Source organism: Hyalella azteca, unplaced genomic scaffold, assembly GCF_000764305.2.
Source record: "Hyalella azteca isolate HAZT.00-mixed unplaced genomic scaffold, Hazt_2.0.2 contig3942, whole genome shotgun sequence".
Taxonomy (NCBI): Eukaryota; Metazoa; Arthropoda; class Malacostraca; order Amphipoda; family Hyalellidae; genus Hyalella; species Hyalella azteca.
In genome coordinates this window covers 112,565-132,497 of record NW_025934170.1, presented here as the reverse complement: position 1 = coordinate 132,497, position 19,933 = coordinate 112,565, and the positions used below count along the sequence as shown (strand labels likewise).

Below are 19,933 nucleotides of genomic sequence, written 5' to 3'. Positions count from 1 at the left end.
CAGATCTTGAGATGCAAATCGATTTCCATCCTTTTGTCAAGTAAATTCAGTTACTTATTCCATCTGAAGTAATGACTTTCAGTCGACGAATTCTGTTGAGATATTCAGTTTTGAACCGAGTATTAATGTTCTAAGGAGGGTAGAATCAACTCCGTAAAATGAAACTTCACTCAGAATGAGGATTAAGGAAGATTTTAAAATGTATGATTACATATAATAGAGTCGTTACCATCGAAATCCTTCCTGAAGGTGATGTTCATTCCTGCTGAAGAAGTCAAGGTTCTCTGGCGTTCCAGGCCCTGGCTGTACCAGGAGCCCGCGATTGTATGGCCGTTCAGAAGTGACGCCGCCATCTTTAGTGAGGTATTCATTTTTTCAAAATTTATTATGATTTTAGAATCAAACTCGAGGTGAATTTGCACACGTTCAAATAACACTATTCATGGAAAGTGAATGAATAAATTTGATATGGGATTGGTTATTTGATGTGATAGCTCTTGAGAAATTTAAATTGACTCATAAATAGGGGAATTGAATAACGCGCAAAGAGCGAACTGAAGAATAAACGAATGGGATAGTAAAAGAACATCAAAATTTAATGAAACAGTAGAAGCATGATTGGAGGAAACGAGGAAAACAGAAGAAGTAGGGCACTTTACCTCGGGGTTCTCGAGGAGTTCAGGCCACGAGAAGCCCTTTGATGTGATGGAGGCGTCAAGGGGCGCTAGCACCGTGATGGGCGTGTCTGTAGGGCAGTAACTATCAGACCTCACGTCAACATTAATCATGATTAGTTTCTGAGTGAAATTTAAAACAGATTTTTAAGATTTTATTGGATATCGTCTTGCGGATTTGAAGCATTTAACGCACTGGTGCGAGATGAAGCGAGCAAAATTTCATGCGAAATGAACACCACCAAAAATTAAACATCAATATTATGTGTGGGAGCCTCTATTACAGACTATAAAAGCGTATATGGCCACTATATTATACAAACTTATAGTCTACAAGCGAAAATTTTACCCAATAAAATATATCGACGGTCACTCAAGTCAACGAAAGTAAAAAATCCAGCCTCTCGAGCTCGGCGGAAAATCCCGCACAATGTGAACACTTCAGGAGTTTTGAACTTTCAAACATTGGAAGAAATTTGGAAGTGTGTGATAAAAGTATCATATAAATGAGTTATTTTTCGGTAATACAAGAGTTATCGTTGCCGACTCGTGACCTTTGGAGAGCGTCCTGCCATGCATGGTAAGGAGGGCTGCGGTGCGTGTGACCTGCGACTCAGAGTTCTGTAGGACAGCTTGCAGGTCGCCTAAGGGGGGCCTCAGCACGCCGTCCACTACCTGGGGCAGGAAACACTTGAATACAACTGAGTTCATCCACTGAACGTCATCTTTGCTTCAGTAAGATAAGATTTTACTCATTTTACGATTCTGTTCAATGATTTTCCGTTGTTAAGATTTAGTTAAAATTTTTAAAATCATGTATATAAAATTTAGGCGGTTTATTAAATTTTCTGGTTCATTAGTAACGAATTTTGATTAGAAAGCATTCACCACATTTATTTTAATCGAGCAAATTATTAAACTAGAAAAATCCCATGAAAAATCATATCATAATAGACGGGAAGACTTCTGCTTTTTCCACGCAAATTTACAAATACCCAAAGTATTATCAATCTAAATAAAAAAATCATTAGTGCATTTATTAATCTTGAGATTAATACATGCAATTTTACTTTTGTTGCACAAGTATATACGTTATTAGTATAATTTTATTAAATTCAAACCATCTTGGAAGAAAAGTCACTAAATGGACTCATTTTTTGAGAAAGTAGATATCAAATTACAAATTTACAGTCTAATTAAAACTGATTGCAAATCATGAATCATTTCAACTATTTACTCTTTTTAAACTCTTGAATCGCACTTGTTCATTCATCATAGTGTTTTCATTTCAGAAGCGAAGATTACCTGGATGGTTCCTCGAGGAACCCTGATGTCGCCTCTCACAAGACCTTTGCCGTTAACGAAAACTTTTCCGTTGTAAACATTAAAACGAACAGGCTCTCCTAAGAGGGTCGCGAAAGTCGAATCGTTGATGACCTCCGGGGCGGGCATTTCGCCCAACGGGATTATGTGGTAGGAGAATAAACTGTTCGACTTGAGCTCATCCAGCTCAGCTGAGGAAAGGCGTGACAAGGCCTCGTTCGTCGGCGCGAGGAGGAGGAAAGTTCCACTTTCTGTTACACAGTAGAGAAAATTAAATAAATTAAAAAACATCAAACTCATATTGTACAATGTACTCTTAATGGTAACGTTTTATCGTAGTTATTCGACCAGATTAATCGAAAGATTTTCTTTTTGTTTCATCTAGCCAACTAAAATTGCATGTGAAAACTGAAGGTGAACTCATTTTTTTACATATTTAATTTATTTCATTTCATAGAAATTCATTGATGAGGAGTGGCAATATTTCAGGCTCATAACATATTAACTTACTTTCATCCATTAGCTGGTCAAGGAGATTAGTTTCCTGCAAGATTTCTAAGGCGGATTCTAAGTCTTCCTTCTCCATGATGTCCTTGATTGTGTCCAGGTTATCTTCAACAGACCCGAGCACAGAATCATCATCCAAAGTCACGGTAAATGCATTGCCAGTTGAGAGACTAAAATCATTTCCGGGTCTGACATCACCCGAGTTTTCCAGTCCGGGCAGAGGAACACCCACTTGTTCACCTAGGTTCACAAAGAACTGTGAATGTGTTGTCGATGGATCTTCTAACTTTGAGACCCCAAGCTCATTCCCTGAACCATGGTGCGAGGAATCTTGATGCTGAGGATGAGAGGCACCGCTGCCTGAGTGAGATTTAGCGTTGGCAGCCGCAAGATGACTTTCATGAAGCGCCGTGGGAGAAGGCTGCTTGATAGTTGCAGAGCCGATCCCGTTTGTGAGTTGACTTTCACCAAAGTTTTGAGACTCAAGCGGGCCAGTGGGAAGAGGGACTCCAAATGATTGAAATCCTGCTGAGTTGATCTGCTGCGGCGATACTTCTTGGTTCAACACGACGAATTCATTTGAGTGTTCTCCCACTTGCATCACGGTTTGCGCATCAAACTTGTTAGATCTACAACAGGGTTGTGGGAGGTGCAGATTATTCTATGTTCTAGTATTCTAAAAACCCAGCAATTAACACAGCATAATCAATTAACAGCATAGTAATTAACAGCATAAATTAATTAGCGTCCAGTTAAATTTTCTGCCCTTCTGTTTCAAGTCTTTGTTCAGAGAAACCAAAGTCTGAATAATCTAGTCTCGAATCAATAACAAATAACTTATTTATAAAGGATAAGCCTTACACAAATAAACCTTTAATACCACTTACTCTGAGCCAAGATGTTGATGTAAGTTTTGGGCATCTACGTCCGAGCTGGCGATGAAACTCTGACGAAAAAAGCATCATATATTTTAGCAAAATTACCCGTTTTCATCATTGTTTTGATCCTGAGAGGACAAGAAACATGGTTATATAAATCGGACATAAACTTCAGAGACAAGAACCCAATGGGCGATGAGACTATCGTTAGACACGCAGTCTGCTAAGGTTGGGTGACTCTGGAGGTTCCACAAGACTTCCTCACCCGCTGGCAGTTCCGTCAGTGCGGCCTTCACTAAAACGAGTCTCTGTAATACAGACGAGAAGTCACGCGAATCGATCAACGTAGATGATTCACACAACGTTCGATGATGTAAGTCGCCGCGTTCGATACTGGCGAACATACTGATTGAGCTTGCATAGCGTAGTTAAAATGTAACAATAAAAGTTAAGTAGGACGTTCCATATAAGTTTGAATGTTTTGAATGCAGCATTATTCAATATTAAATTTGAATGTATTCAAAATGTTATCATGATTAAGCCGTCATTAATTTAAGGTAAAAAGTTTGCAATGCCTTCGCACCGATAGGATTTTTATTTCCTCGTCCTTCGATTTCAGATATGCTTGTAAACTCACAATCTTGTCCAGTGCTCTATCGTCTGCTTCAACTGTAATTTGGCCAACTGCGATGAATAGTGAAACCACTTACTGTACATGCGTAATTATAAATTACGGTAATAGCCCCACATGTTTCGTTAAGCTAGCAACAAAATATAGAGCACCAGCTAGTGTAAGACGAGCCTGTCTGAATTGAATATAAAACAAATTTTACACATGTTATGTGCAGAAAAAGTTCGTTGCAACACAACAAAAGTAATTCTGTTAGTGATGAGATTTTAATAAAAAAATAGAGTAATTAAATATCCCAGTTTCGCTATTAAAAGTATTGCAGATAATAACTATTAATTTGAAAGTGATTATAATTAATTACAGTTGCGTCGAAGCAATTAAAGTGGTTGCATGGGCGAAGCGATGATATTTTTGCTGACTCATCCTCAGATGTTGATGGGGCTTACATAAATCTCAATTATATTTATTAATATAATTGTGTCACTTGCCATATCATAGAGGAGAACGGAAATAATGACCAAAGCCGCGTGACGAAAAAATGACGCTAGTATTTTTAGGTTACAACGTAATATGTGCATTTGAAGACATTAAACATTTGTAATACAAATGTAATAGCGATGTCACCCAGTCAATAGGCCTTAGACCTGCAGCTGATACTGAACATAGGAGAACTTTCACAGCTTGTTGAATGTTTCAGATTGTCAATTCTCATATTTTACACGCACGTATGAATTTTTGTGAACATAGTAAAAATGTTTCATTTTAGATTTCCATTCTGTATATAGTTATTATAACTGCAATTTTCAAAAATGCATTTGCAAAATGGGACGTGTTCAATCGTTACGAATGCTGTTTTCCATTTTTATTTACACGTTAAGACACTAAGCGCTAGATATCAAAAGCCAATAGCCGTGTCTATGACGACGACTATTTTATATATTGACATAAAATGCAATGGAAATTACCAAATTCTCCTCAGTTCACAAGTAGCAAGTGAGTTGCAGCAGAAATGAATTCATACTAAAATTTTATTTTAATACGGAGGTTTCTGATTTGGTCTCTTAAGCAAGTGCCTGAAGAGTGACATAATCTCGCTGAAGTGAGCCTGAGTAGTCAGTAATTTTTATCTTGAATCATGGCCAACCAATTTGTTCTCTACAGCCAGGCTAGAATAAGTGGTATTACAAGGCATTAGCTTTGATATGCCATTGCCAAGTGGCATTACCTCGGATTAGTTCAGAGGAGAGTCTATTCAAGTCAAGAGGAAAATGCAAATGAATATAAATGTTCATGTATGCCTAGAAAGCCATGTAAAGGGAGCTATGTTTTGAATCCTTTCATTGACGACTCAACGATTCTATTACAATGATTTCCCGTACTCATTCCTGCAAACAGAAATATAATAGAAGCATGACCGCACGTGACCAAACCTCGCAAGCTTTCACTCCTCCCACGCGGCCACTCCTAACCTGCTTGACAGTTCAACAGCGATTGCTTTCGGCTTCCTCTCTGTGACTACACATAATATATATGCGCTAATTTCATTGAGTGTCGTAATAAATTAACGGAACGTCCTCAAGGTTGCTATTTTGCGATTAATTTTCCGGAATGAGGCACGTCCGAGGCCACGTTCTAAAATTCCAGTGAAAGTTCGAAGGAAGATGGGGTGTTCTTTTCATGCCGCGATTATTTGTATTCTGTCTTCACTCATTTGCTCTGTTTTCTTTGTTTTCATATTTGATGATACGATATGTTTGTACCAGTTTTCAACCAAAGCTTCTGTGTTTAAATTGAGGTGAAATTCTGCACGCAGTTTAAGTTTTGCGATTAATGAGATTGGTAAATATTCTTCAACAATTATGTAGATAAAAATATATAGCGACATTGGTTTTTACATCGCTGTGAAGAAAGGCCATAAACAGCAGAAGCCTCACACAATCTTTGTCATTTACGAGCTTGAAGATTCCTTAAGAGGCTTCCAACATCACCTTTATGCCTGATTTAGCATGGAATGATGATGCCCACCACCTAATTTGGAGGCAAATATATAGCTGTCACCTCCTGCAGTATTTTATATTTATAATGATTAAAAGCCAGAACATAGCGAGCACATCTCTCAACATATTACAAGTGGGCTTAGGCGCAATATCCGCCACATTATCATCATTTTCAAGTCATGTTACCTGCCCATGTTTACTGTGCAGGCGTATGCAGACAGTCGTTGACTCGTCGTCCGCCCAATGGAACAAGCGTACGGATGTTTTGTTTGTCCTAGACAGCTTCGCACTTCCAAAAGATCATAGATTTCTTCCCATATTAGCGCACGATGAAAGATTTATAATCTCATCCGTGACTAACGAGAGTCAGCGTTTGCCCAAGCTTGCTGACATCTGCAACAACATAAACAATGCCTTTCCATCCACTTGAGTTTCAACATCACTCTTAATCCTGAGCAAACAAGAAGATCTTCCTCAGATTACGTTCGCTTTACAGAAATGAATTCTATTGAACAAGGATCAATTTATAAAAAAATTACTTTCAGAAATGTTATGAAATATCTGCTGGATTTTAATCCCATCCATGCAATGCTTTTTTTAATTGTGCCTTTGAGTTTCATAGCTCATGGACTCCTCAACATGTCAAGCACCTGTGCTGTAGCGCGTAGTTCGTCAGGTACATTACGCTCCGTCTTGACTGCGACCGTCAAATTGACTCAAACAATTTTCGACGGCAGCTCAGTGAGATCCTATAAGTGTTACGCCCTCACATGAGGGCATCGTCATGCATTAAGAAATGCAATTCACTTGTTCACCCATAGCCGGAAAACATTTTTCCTTTTCATCAGCGAGATTGAGTGACATGAGGAGAGAAAATGAATGGTTTCCAGCGTCTTGAAGATGACTCGAATAGATGAAGATTAGAAAGATAGCTTCCCTATTATAGAGTGAAGACAATGCACGAAAAAATTCCCTGAAAAGTATTACACGGTTGTATTAATATTCTTTTGGATGCAGGTAGCGATCCCACCGTTGAGCAGATTGCAAGGACTGAATGACCTCACGCCGTGATGGATGCGACCCCAACGGGTGAAAGGTTAATAGCCTTCGCTGGGACCAACAACACACTATCTTATTGTTGCTTATGATCCTGTTGTTTCGGTCCTGGTGTCATTAATCTTTTTCTTGCAGTAGCAATTCTGACATGTGTTTTGGGTCGCAATGTTTGCCACTGTATTTCAATGGTAATAGGGAAATTTCTCTGAATTTCACGAATAGGTGTGCACGAAACTTTAACATACTGCTAAGATACACCGAGAATGGGATAATTTATGTTAGATAGTTCTTTTACCAAGAAGCTTGAAACAAGAGCATAACTCTGACAAAAATAGGTCTGATAATATGCAACGCTAAAATATTCAACTAATCCCCAAAAAACTACCGCAGTAAAACGGAATCATGGATGATATTATAGATGAATAATGCCCTAACCAAAGTGAACTCCATATGCACTGAAGCTAAATAATTGATTGGTGCACCGAAGCTACTTAATTATATTATAAAAATGCCTTCGATTTAAGACCTTGAAAAATTGCAGGAACCGCTGGCGCCCTGAAGGGTAGAGTGCTATTATTTTAGGTACACCCGACCACTGGTATATGAGATGCTACGCAATTAAGGACCCGAAGCTAAGACGGGATATGACCGAAGAGCTGAGCGGCCACGAGCGCGCGTAGCCTTGGAAACGAAGATGTTTTGGCGACGCGTTATTCGGAGGTCACGTCCACGAAGACTGCGTGCGAAACAGGCAAGTTGAGACACGAACATTATCGAAGAGTTATTCATGAGATTTGTAGAAACCTGAGTGAAAGTATCCCGGCATGGATAAAAAAAGTAATTATTTTCACACCATGCGGAGAATTATCTTCTTCACATCACTAATATAAAAAAATCATATAAATGAAAAAATTATCTAATTTGAAGTCTTGAATTAAAAGTAAACCAGTAAATTCAAATGAACCTTTGAGTTTATTAATAAATTTTAGCGATCACGAGCAACTTGCGCGTTCAACATAATTGAAAGAAACGATTAGCTTAATTACTTTGCAAATATGCAAGGTAAGGCTGCAGCAGCAGCCTTATGTGCGCATGAGAGAACCGATGTCACGGGAACGACGAGGCAGACTCTGTTTAATGCCCACCAGGACCTGAGGTCGTCAATGTTCCGCGAAAAGGAACAAAGAGACGCAGGCGCTAACGCTGTGTAGGGGAAGTATTGATGATCACATTCAGGAGACATGCAAGCTTAGAGAGAACTTTCGCAAGATTCCTAATTCTGAAAATTATTAGAGAAACGAATGTCAGCATTGTTATTTATATAGGCTAAAGAGTCAGAAAATTAGCTATATTTACGAGATCTATTGCAAGTGACCGCTCATTTTTAACGCTCTCAAGGCTGCCGTAAATTGACTCTCCAGAATGACCACTTGAAACCTCCTGACAAATCACACGTTGCTGACCTTTCCAATACACGTTGCTCGAAAGTCGCTCTCAAGCGCCCTAAAGTCTTTCCAAACCCAAAAAAATAATACGGCATAAATTTTCGCCGTTATTTTGCCCATGATAAAAATCATGTTTCCGAATTTCAATTGAAATTAGAAGAGGGAATCTTGACGTGTGTTTTTAATCATAGATTTAACGTAAGCGCTCCTCCCGAAACGCAGGCGAAATTTCACAAAAATAGAAAGGAAAAAGTGTAAATTTTAGCAAAAAATTAAACGAATCTATAATTTGCGCATCTGAAATTTTAATAATTATTTCTTCTGATGATTTAAAGAGGGCAACATTGCAGTTTAAAACTAGAATATTTTTGGGAAAAAACTAATAAATGTTAAAAAGAAATTTGCTGCCGAAGCGAGTAAACAAATTAAGTAGTTGCGATGAGGTATCAATAAATTCGATGTAGCAACAACAAAAGATTCGGTTTTCGAAGGGGCAGCTAAGCAGTGCAAGCTCAAAGGTTTTGGAGGTGTTCAAGCTCATCAGATCAGCGAGGAGTGTCGTGGTCTGCTATCACAATTTAAAGGGCAAAAATGTAGGCAAAAATATTCTCATTTGTTTCATGCTCACTGGAGCGATGTCTTCATAGAGCTAAGCTCATTTAAATCCAAGTATTTTTTGAGAGCTTATGACGAAATGTCACACGAGAGTGAGTTCTTCACAATAAGCAACTCACTTTTTATTGGAATGGAATTTCGTCATACCGAGCGCGTATACTTCACGATGCCAAACCATAAGGTCATAGTTACCATATTACAACGCTGACCAAACCGAAAAAAATTAATTCATAATAAAAATATTGAATTCAAACTAATCAGTGGAGATGTGCACCAACGTTTTGAATGTAAATAAAGGAAAATTACGTGCAAGCGATCACGGCTCGTCGCCAGATGTCCATCATACTAACCAGAATCCATGTTGGGTCGTGCTGAGAAGCTCGCATTATTTGTCAGTGATTAACGATGTATTAAGGGTACGGTACCATTTTATTAACATTAAAAATGCACTGATATTTCAAGGAACTTTTTTTTATTCGTTTAAGTCTACATGATACAATTATGGTTAAAATATTGCCACATGAAAGCAAGTCCATACTCTCAAGACCTGCCGTGTGGCCGTGAGTCGAAACGTTTAGTTGAATCGAACGTTATTTTTTTCGATCGATAAAATCTAAAAATTTTTAATCTGAACATGACTTGGCAAAAACAGCATGGTAAAGTTGTATTTTGAGCGCAGTCATGCAACAGAAGTGCACCGGAGTGTAATGAAGGCTCTTAGTTTGCTGCTAGCCTCCAGGGATGTTGTATAAAGAGGATACCTAATCGTTTTGCTCCACTTAACTTCACGCAGCGAAGCGAGAAACTCTGCTTAAAATTGTCGCGTTTGTCTCTCAATAAACAAAAGGCCGGCGATTGCTCCAGGCGCAGGGGCAGTTGATGGCGAAACTTCGAAACTCGATTAATTCGTATGTAATTTAAATGTCGCATACGATGCAAATAAATTTAACGTGAAAGTTTTCCAAATTACCACTTTAAAATGGTAATCCTCTTGACTGTTCTGTAATTTTTACACTTGTAACGACGAGGACATGTAACTTAGCCCTAGACTGCACCGCGGACCGTTCTCATTTGTATGTAGATGTGTGCAATGTCGTTTTCCTATTTTCAAGCCCAATGAATTTAACCGTAAATATATTAGTCCAGCGAAAAGGCTGTGTGCTATTTCCAAACCCAGTAAATAATAAATTCCAAATAAATGATAAATTCCAAGTAAATAATTCCAAATAAATAATAACTTAAGCCTTTCTGAAGCGTCGAAATTTCTGAAAAAAAAAACACAGTAAACCGATCGTGCACTTGTTGGAAGACCTGGGTAATACCCATTTCACGAGTTTTTATTCAATCACGATCCCGTAGAAACGTACGTGCGATTCTTTTTAGTCCAAACAGAATTTATTGTTAAGTGTACGTTAAATTAATCAGAGAAGGAATCGGACACTAGATCAGCTGTAGGGACGGCTATCTCGGTACTACGGCTCATCACGCATGACCCGCTCTTTGATCGACAGAAACATTGTTCAATGGGGTACAATTCTTCCCTCATAAGCACCAGGGTCATCTTTATCATGAAGTGCATGCCGCAGTCCGTTGTCTTGGGTTCTTCTTCGAGTTTTATTTCCTGGCACTGATTGTTTCGTGAGGATCGCGACACCGACGCGAGAAGTCGCAACGCGGAAACTGGCCGCGAACGCTCATAAGGGGTAAATCGATGCATTGATGATGGGGGAAACTCGCAACAAAGTCCCCTTACTAGTGGTTGGAGCGCACTAAAAAATGTGCGAAACGTCGATGTGTCAGTTAAAACTGCATAAATTCACGGGCGAGACCCGAAAAGGAAGTTGACCCGTGATTATATCGTAGCATGCGAGGGCAAGCAAGCCTTGAATCTAATTAATTTAACGGTAATGTTTCTCAGTCCTTTCATTGACGAATAAAATCAAGCGTTTAAGGATTTTCAGCCGTCGCGATGCTTTTGGGGTTGACCAGCACCGAACTGAAGCGAGTAACCCAATTTTGCATGCTTGGCTGAAAAGGTCGACCTGAGAACACCGGCTTTCACAAGCGCTTTAATGCAGCGCTAGGAATGTTGTCTGCTTTCGATGAATAAAAATCGCGACTTTCGACCTTCTGCCTCGAACAGAATTTATGGGATTTTGGATACTAGAATTACTGGAAAATACTTTATTTATATTTCTCAAAGGCAGCATTGCGCAAATCCTATTCAATCCGTACTAGATCAATGTAGTACAACCGTTTGATAATCGCATGTTGGAAAGATGTCCCGCGTAGACGCACTACAAACGGAAAGAAGATATACAAGCGCAAGCCACTGTTTGCGGTTAAATATGACAGCAGGAGTCAACAAACAACTGTCGAGATAAGCTTCACAGGTTCATTGTACACAAGGATGGTGCAGCTGCGAGGAAGGGAGGGCGACGTATACCCTTTCACTTTCTGCTTCAGTCATCGCGGGCCAGGTCGACTTCTGGAATCCTAGACTAAGCGGCAGATGCAACGCTTGGCATGACGTCGCATCTTCCGTGCATCATTGGCAGATGCGACTTTTGAGTGCCTCGCAACTCCCATGTCACAGCGCCTGATGCAAAACTTGGCATAACAAGGCAGCTCACCTGTTTTGGCTGCTGCGGTATCATAATGAAACGTCATAGCTTGTACGACTCATACCAGAGCAGCAATCTTTCATAATAGCATCATAACTTATTTGTCTTGTAGAGCATCAGAAATCATTTATCATGTAGAGCATCCTAAAATATTTGTCATGTAGAGCATCATAAGTTATTTGTCGTGTAGAGCATCATAACACATTTGTCGATAGACTGGTGCAACGGCCTGGCATCCGAGCTGTTAATTGCTGACGTTTTGCGATGAGTATACCATGGCTAACGGGCTCATGCATGTAACAGACTTACTTACCTCATTAGCAAATCACTCATTGAATCGTAGATATTTTCGAATATCAAAGCCAATCAAACAGATTACCGACGCAAAAAGTAAGGTTAACGGGACATTTACGATCCTCAAACCATGCAACGTAATTTAATTGATTAGTCCCATTATATACACCTACTCGTTGACAAAATGCGTACCGTAGATAGAGTTTCCTACAGAAGATATCAAATTGCAACGTTTGTTAACTAAGGTTTTCAGAAAGGACACTTTTAGGATTTTGTAAAAATTAATAAAGTATTATAATGGTTAGTGTACAAATAATGTCCTCAATGATATTGAGTATTTGTGAAAAATTATTTTTTGCTGAATTACGAAAGAGATGTAGCTTACTTTCGGATATTGTAAAAAATCTTCTGCAGGGGTGAAGTAGTTTGTAAATGCAGACATTTACTTCACTTAATTTTCATTTGCGTGGTCATGACACGCACGTCATCACTGTTTATTTCCCCTCTCGTGACACATGAGTTCTCTTGAATAGAATCAATGGAAGCTTTAGGAATCAGACATGGACAGAAGCAGACAGATGACATCTATAGGAGACGTGATCCTGAGAGATGACTTGTTCCTCAATAGCGAGGTAATGAAACCTCAGTCAAAAGTTCAAATGGAGTTTCCGTTGACCAAAACAAGAACTTCGTTCTCCTGATGGTTGTCAACTTTAGGATTGCGTAATAATCAGTTGTTACGTTACATTTTCGTTAGTTTCTAGGATAGGCACGAAGCTCAAAATTGTTCAGGCAAAATTCTAAACGATTCTAAGATATTCTTTATTTCATAACTTCCAGACAAATTCTACGAGCACGGTCTTTGATTTGATTAATTTGACTTTTGTTATGTACCCTGTTACGATCCGCAGGATTACACCTCCAGTTAAACTTATTTTTACAATAACCTATACTTCGAACTGATGGCTAGGATTGGGCTCTTTTTATACGAATTGTGCGTTGCCGCTTGTTTTTGTTTGCACAATGCAGAAATACGTAGGACACCAATAATCTGTGTAGAGTATTTTGCTCATACTGACGTCCGAAGGAATCTCATGATTATATTAAACAAATTTCAGATGTAAGAAAGGTAGAAATTAATCTAGGAAATACATAACAGAAAAATTGTGATATAAAAGTAACGAGTAGAATCTGAATACCCTACTCTTAAAACCATTCACTCGTGAATTGACTGCTTCGTTGCTCCAAGGTTTTCCTACGAAAATTTCTGTTCACGTGTCACATAAAAGTGCTAGACGTGCTACTCTAATATGGTTTGAGAAGACAATAAATTAAATCAAATAACGCATCAATAACGATCTTCGAACGTCTTGCGTATTTCAATTTTGCTCGCGCGAGTTAAGTTTCTTCTTGAGAAACAAGAATGCAATTGGGCATAACTAAGGGCCATGCTCGTATCATTTCTACTAATAAGGCTGGACAAGCAATTGAATTCGAAGAATGACCCATCTATTATTTACGCCATGAAATATGCAGATCTAATACCCAGTAGCGCAAGCAGGCAACCGCAAGTGTCATGATGTAGAGGAAGGCGAGGCAATTAGCGGAACCGGACGCGTGACGCAAGAATGAACTCCGGCCCCGCAGAAGTGATGTCAATTGTTATGCCACGACGAGTCATGGACGAGTGGCAAGAAACTTAATAATAACTGTTGATGGAGATGCAACCAAACATTCAGTTCAAGGTTAGGCGAGGCTTGATGGGTTATAACTCAAGCCTTGATGCTCGCTTCAGAATTGCCTCTGATGAGTAATAACCTGTTGAAGTTACTTAATCGATAATAAATTACGTTTCGAAGTCACGCTCGAAATGCTATAAGAAAAAATACTTTACGTTTTTTCCCCAAAGAGTATTTTGAAGTCGTCACGCCTAAAGTACTAGTAGATCAATAAATTTCAGAGCTTGAATTTTTTTATAGACAGAACTTCGTCAGATATTCGAACATTTCTCCTCAAAATTTATTTCAATTAACAATTAGTGGCTTTCATTTTTCTTAAAATTGCATCATTGAAAATATACAAGCTAGAAAGATCACTCTGCAGAGTGGCGGGCATACACCAAATGATCGTTGTTTATGACGGGCGGTGCGAGATTAACGCACTAACTTAAGTTGTACCTTCAGGCAGTTTAATTAATTTCAGAGACTTTAAAGTTTCAAGAGATACGAGAGATGCTTTGCAATCAAGGAAAACTGTAAAATAGTGGACAACAATTTGATACAGGGTCGATGAGTGGTGAATTGCACACTGTTAGAAAAAACGGTGAAAAAACGGTCCCACTGGCATTCTAGTGGCCAGTCGCCCCGTGAAAATAAACTGTTGTTCCGTTTTTATCAGATGTTTTACTGATTTCTAGTGTTAAATTAGCATAAAAACAGCGACACGGTGTTTCTTTTCACGTGCCGACCGGCCACTGAAACGCCGGTAATACCGTTAACGGTAATTTTTCTAACAATGCAGCTGCTTCTATAATATAACTAACAGTGTTTTTATCGAAAATTGTCATAATTGCCGCTCATCAGCTCTGTTATATACTGATTCGTGCAATAATTGTAAACAATGATCTCTCGATTGGCGAATCAAGAACAAACAAATGTATCAATGGAGATAGAAAAAGTCTGATCCGATCAACTGAACTGGTTTCGCAGATGTGATTCGGGTAAGGGTTTTTTTTCCTTTCACTATTGAAAAAAAAGCTACGTCATCGTCTTTGAGACACCGACCTCTATAAGGCAGACTATTGTAGCCGAGAACAAACGCTGTAAGTGATGGCGCAAGCAAATCCATCAGTAAACGTTGCCTCCGAAAGTAACTTGGGCGAAAAGGCGAAATTGCTTTATAGTGTCATGGTGTCGCTATGAATGAACACTGAATAAAGGTGGACACTGCAGAGTGTGTGGTCTTCATATCTAACCGCACATCAAACGAAGTCTGGCTAGGCCTGCTAATCGGGTTAAAAGAAATATTTTCGCATTCCGGTACTAATCTGTCTGCGAAATTGGACATCATAAAATGAAGTCACTATTTGAACATTGGCCTCTTAATTGTTTCCTTTCAATGATAAAACTCCGACGGAAATCATTCATGACAACCAAACTTGGGCAAAGAACTTGAATGTTTTTTTTCAACTGCTAGTAAAGACGAAGATATCGGTATACATTCAGTTAAGTCTATCAGTATATCTTGGCTGATAAGCGTAATTATTTTTACTGATCTATGCTCAATTTGAATAGTCACGACATTTGTTCAACATCAACAATTTTAAGATCAACTTTGACTAAAAAACTGACTTAGTGCTGCTAAACGGCAAGTGGGATTGCCATTATTGCAAGAATTTGGTATTTGAATTATTACAAACTATTGTATCACATCACGTCTGCTGAACACCACAGGCCTTTCTCCTTCTGCGTAAGTAATTACAATCAAAGTTCAATTGAACCTCCGCAAGGGCCCCAACTTTTTTTCTCTCTTTTGACGCACGCGGCTTCTGTCATGTTGAATTTTCTGAAAATGGCCCAAAGAAGCCCAAGTGAAGAAGTGATTTATATGGAAATTTGAAACTATTAAATTAACGATTATTTATGGACAGCTCAGCCAGTAAAATGTTTTCAGAATGACGGAGACAACTACAGCGTCATATACGTCTGCAAATGGACTCGACAGGCGAGTTCTGCTATATGGTAAACAGGAGTGCTCACGGCACCCTTACATCGGCTGTCTGCATCAAACCGTTGCGAATGTGTACTTATTTTTCTATAAATGGTGTATCAGATCGTTACTTATAGGTTTTTGTCATTACAGTGAGTAATAATGTAATATAACGATAATAATAATTTCCGTAGCGTTTGGCAATATGATGGTTGCGTTCTTAACAAATGATGTTTCCATAATGAAAACAAATAGAAAGGAACGTGCTTATTCTATTGAATGTTTCATTAGCTTAGTAATTTCGCAATTGCTGGAATGCAGATTAAGTTTTGGGGTAGAAAATCGATTCCAGATTTACTTGTGCACATAAATTTAATTCGCTTATCCGCATTTCAAAGAAACGAAACTCGGGAAATTTTTTTCATATCGTCTCGTCTAGTCAAGTGCGGTAAATACAGCATATCTGATGCAAAGCAGAGCGTACTTTATCAACCCAGAGAATCGTCTTGTCGTGATCTAGAGCTAAGAGGATATTTCTGGTGAAAGCTCGTGATTTTTCAACATTGGCAACACGGAGCTGCCATTTTCCCGCCGGTCATATTATCTCCTTGCGAAGTCGTGAAGTTTGTGTCAATGCAGTTCATCCTATAATATGAAGCTGAAAGACGAAATTTACACGCGCTTGCTTCATGAAATCCGTCATCAAATAATTCTCACGATGTGCTTGTGAAGGATAATTATGTAGAACATATAAGCGCTGGCATCTCATTCGCTTCTCCAAGAGCAAAATTTGTGAGGTAAAATTTTTTCGATCTCTTGAATTATAAGATTTCCATAATAATTAACGCAAAACGATCGAAGTTTAAGATGGGGCAATACTTACAGTACCACAGTACAGTACCATCAATACAGTACAGTATACTTACAGTACAGTACCATCAACTTATTTTGTTTAACATAAGCATAGATCTTACTGGAATTGCCGGTCATGAAAATACACATGCTCTGATAATAGCCAAACTCGCCTCGGACACAAAAAAAAGGCTATTAATGCCACAAGATAAGCGAACTAACAATCAAGATTGAAAAGACTTTCAACACCTCTCATGTACATAGTATAGAAACGAGCAAAAAATTACATCATCATCACTAATCATTAATCTCCAAAGAGTACGCAGTCAGCACTCACGCTTGTTCGAGGCGATCGCGAAATCGGAGTTGTAGATAAAATTCAAGTTCTCGCTTCGAACGGTGCTTCATTAAACGGTAACGAGCACCGGCTGTATGTCGACACTCATATGTTGACCCCAAAACAAGACGTAGCACTGCACACAGGCTACATGATGTAACATTAGCTCATATGTACATCCTGTGGATGGAGAGTACGAAACACCGCGCATTCGTCTATTTATCGCAAGCGTGCTATCGTTTTGAGCGACCTTGTGAGTGCTGCATTTTGAACCAAAAAGTTTCAACGCGAACATAATAAAATAGTCAACAATTTTAAACACTTCGTGAAGAGAAAAACGTTCCGAATAGTTTAACCGTAAATTCACAAGATTACCTCCTTCAAAGTACTATTATATTCAATAAACCACTCTTATCCATCAGCGCGCTGAACCCAACACAAACTGTCCTGTTTCGTAGATGGAGCTCGTAAATGACATAAAATTAAGCAACATTTGTGCTTCGAAACATTTTTTCTGAAATGTTTCATACTATTCCAACTATTTATTACTAATTATTATACAGTAAAAAATTAATTGTGTGCGCTAATTGTTAACAGAGAACAAGCACACAAAAAACGGAGCAACGAATGCCCTATTACATTTCTTCCAACTGACATAATGTTTTATAATTATCATGGCTTTTATTATACCTATTTCTCAACTGCTGGCCTTATCATGTCTTTTATTAATCTGCTTTCTGGTCATTGATATTCTACGTCAAATACGAAATAACCCAACCGAGAAGTGCCAGTTTCTTGCAGTAACTAGAACGTATTCGGCAAGTCATGAGCAGTGACGGCAAGTCGTGAGCAGTGACGGCGAGTCATGAGCAGTGACAGCGAGTCATGAGCAGTGACAGCGAGTCATGAGCAGTGACAGCGAGTCATAAGCAGTGACGGCAAGTCATAAGCAGTGCCCTCAAGTCATGAGCAGTGACAGCGAGTCATAAGCGTACAGATGGCAATGTTATAAATTACTGAGCTGTCGCTGTCAAGTGGTTTCTGCGCTATCATTTAGCGAAAGAAGCAATAGATGACCAGCGGGCCACCCGAACATAATAGCTCCGGCCGACCATAGGCAGCCTCAAAACCACAAGTTGCCTCAAGAATACACAAATATTTATTCTCATAAATCTTCATTTGAAAATCACAAAACGTTTGCTTAGTAAGTCTGAATAAGTAGGTAACTCAAGTCATGTCTGAGTTGAAGTGACTACTTGACCAAGTGCAGATGCCGGTTGAACTGACTATAGTGAATTAAAATTTTAAAGTGATTATACCGCGAAGCAAACTCACAAGTTGAAGGTTGAAAACTGAATGAATTATATGGTATATTTGAGCTATCAAGGCTTCAGATTTTTTTAATCCAAATTACGTTTATTCTACTTATCATTTTCTCTTGAGAATCTGTCTCTAATTGAGATACTCAAACATCTCTTACTTTTCAGGCGTTTGGAAAAAGTTGCTCTCTGATTCTAATGAATAATCGTGTTTTTTAAAGATAAGTCGCCAAAATAAAAAAAAACATATAGTGGCATGTAATTTGACTTCCTCATTTGGCACTGCACAGACTACTATGGAAAACTCAGCGCTCAAAATTTTGAATGGCTATAGGAAATGCTTTGTCCTTGATGCCCGCGCAGGCGAGAAGCCACAGGTGCAGTTCAAGGGACAACGAAAGCTTCGCTTATAGGATTCGGGACCCTGAGCCTGAGGTGGCTAGTCAAGGGATGACCTGTCAGCGTTATGCTGCGTGGTGAAGTCAGCTGACCTCTCTGACGCTGCCGCAGCTGACTCTAAGTCAATGGGTTTGGTTGTTAGTGTCACAACTCGGTGTGAAGTCAGCTGACCTGACTGACAGTGTCACAGCTCAGTGTGAAGCCTGATGACCTGACTGACAGTGTCACAGCTCAATGTGAAGTCTGATGACCTGACAGGCAGTGTCACAGCTCAGTGTGAAGTCAGCTGACCTGACTGACAGTGTAACAGCTCAATGTGAATCCTGACTGGCAGTGTCACAGCTCAATGTGAAGTCTGATGACCTGACTGGCAGTGTCACAGCTCAGTGTGAAGTCAGCTGACCTGACTGACAGTGTAACAGCTCAGTGTGAAGTCAGCTGACTTAACTGACAGTATAACAGCTCAGTGTGAAGTCAACTGACTTAACTGACAGTGTCACAGCTCAGTGTGAAGTCAACTGACTTAACTGATAGTGTCACACCTCAGTGTCAAGTCTGCTGACCTGACTGACAGTGTCACAACTCGGTGTGAAGTCAGCTGACTTGACTGACAGTGTCACAGCTCGGTGAAGTCAGCTGTCCAGACTGTCCGTGCCTGTGCTTGCCGTTAGTTTCTGATCCAATAGGATGATGAGGTCGGCGTTGCGTAATACCCTAGACTTTGATTTTAACTGTAATATTCATCCGTATCATTTTACATTATATTCATAAAACGTACTCATAAAAAAAATTAAATTAACACTATCTTTATATATAGATCATGTCGTTATTATGCCAGAAAATTGCTATGCCGAAATCAGCTACAGCTGTCAATCAAAAGACTTTGAAAGCGTCGGGTGAAGAATTCGTAACATCAAATTATAAAATGGAATAATAAAATAATTTAAAAGTTCTAAATCTATATACGTAGATTATAGATGCATATAATCCGAAAAGATGATTATTCTCAAACCAAGAGATTGAAGATTGAATTTTAATGTGAATGGTCGCGATAGGTGCTATTGCTACAATAAAAATGATCAACTACGCGTAAGTGAAAAAATTCTCACTTCAACTATTAACGAACTTAGCATATATATAAAAAAATGACCACCAGTCGGAATGCCCACTTCAACTATTAACAAACTCATTATCCGTTACTCTACTTGATCCCCTTAACTGTACCTGAGCTATAAAGGTATCTTCTATTCGAGATTTGGACCTAGAGAAAGTAG

The 19,933-nt window shown here is 39.0% G+C and overlaps 1 protein-coding gene across 1 annotated transcript in view; it reads right to left on the bottom strand.

Moving 5' to 3' along the window:
• The window catches only part of LOC108675177, a 47,042-nt gene that overhangs the window by 9,622 nt on the left and 17,487 nt on the right, over positions 1 to 19,933 (bottom strand). The window contains exons 4-9 of the mRNA XM_018163169.2: positions 3,392 to 3,450; positions 2,508 to 3,133; positions 1,980 to 2,248; positions 1,229 to 1,349; positions 660 to 745; positions 230 to 353 (exon numbers count right to left, since the gene is read on the bottom strand). Of these exons, the coding sequence (XP_018018658.1) occupies positions 230 to 353; positions 660 to 745; positions 1,229 to 1,349; positions 1,980 to 2,248; positions 2,508 to 3,133; positions 3,392 to 3,450 (1,285 nt within the window). The remainder of the gene's footprint in view (positions 1 to 229; positions 354 to 659; positions 746 to 1,228; positions 1,350 to 1,979; positions 2,249 to 2,507; positions 3,134 to 3,391; positions 3,451 to 19,933) is intronic.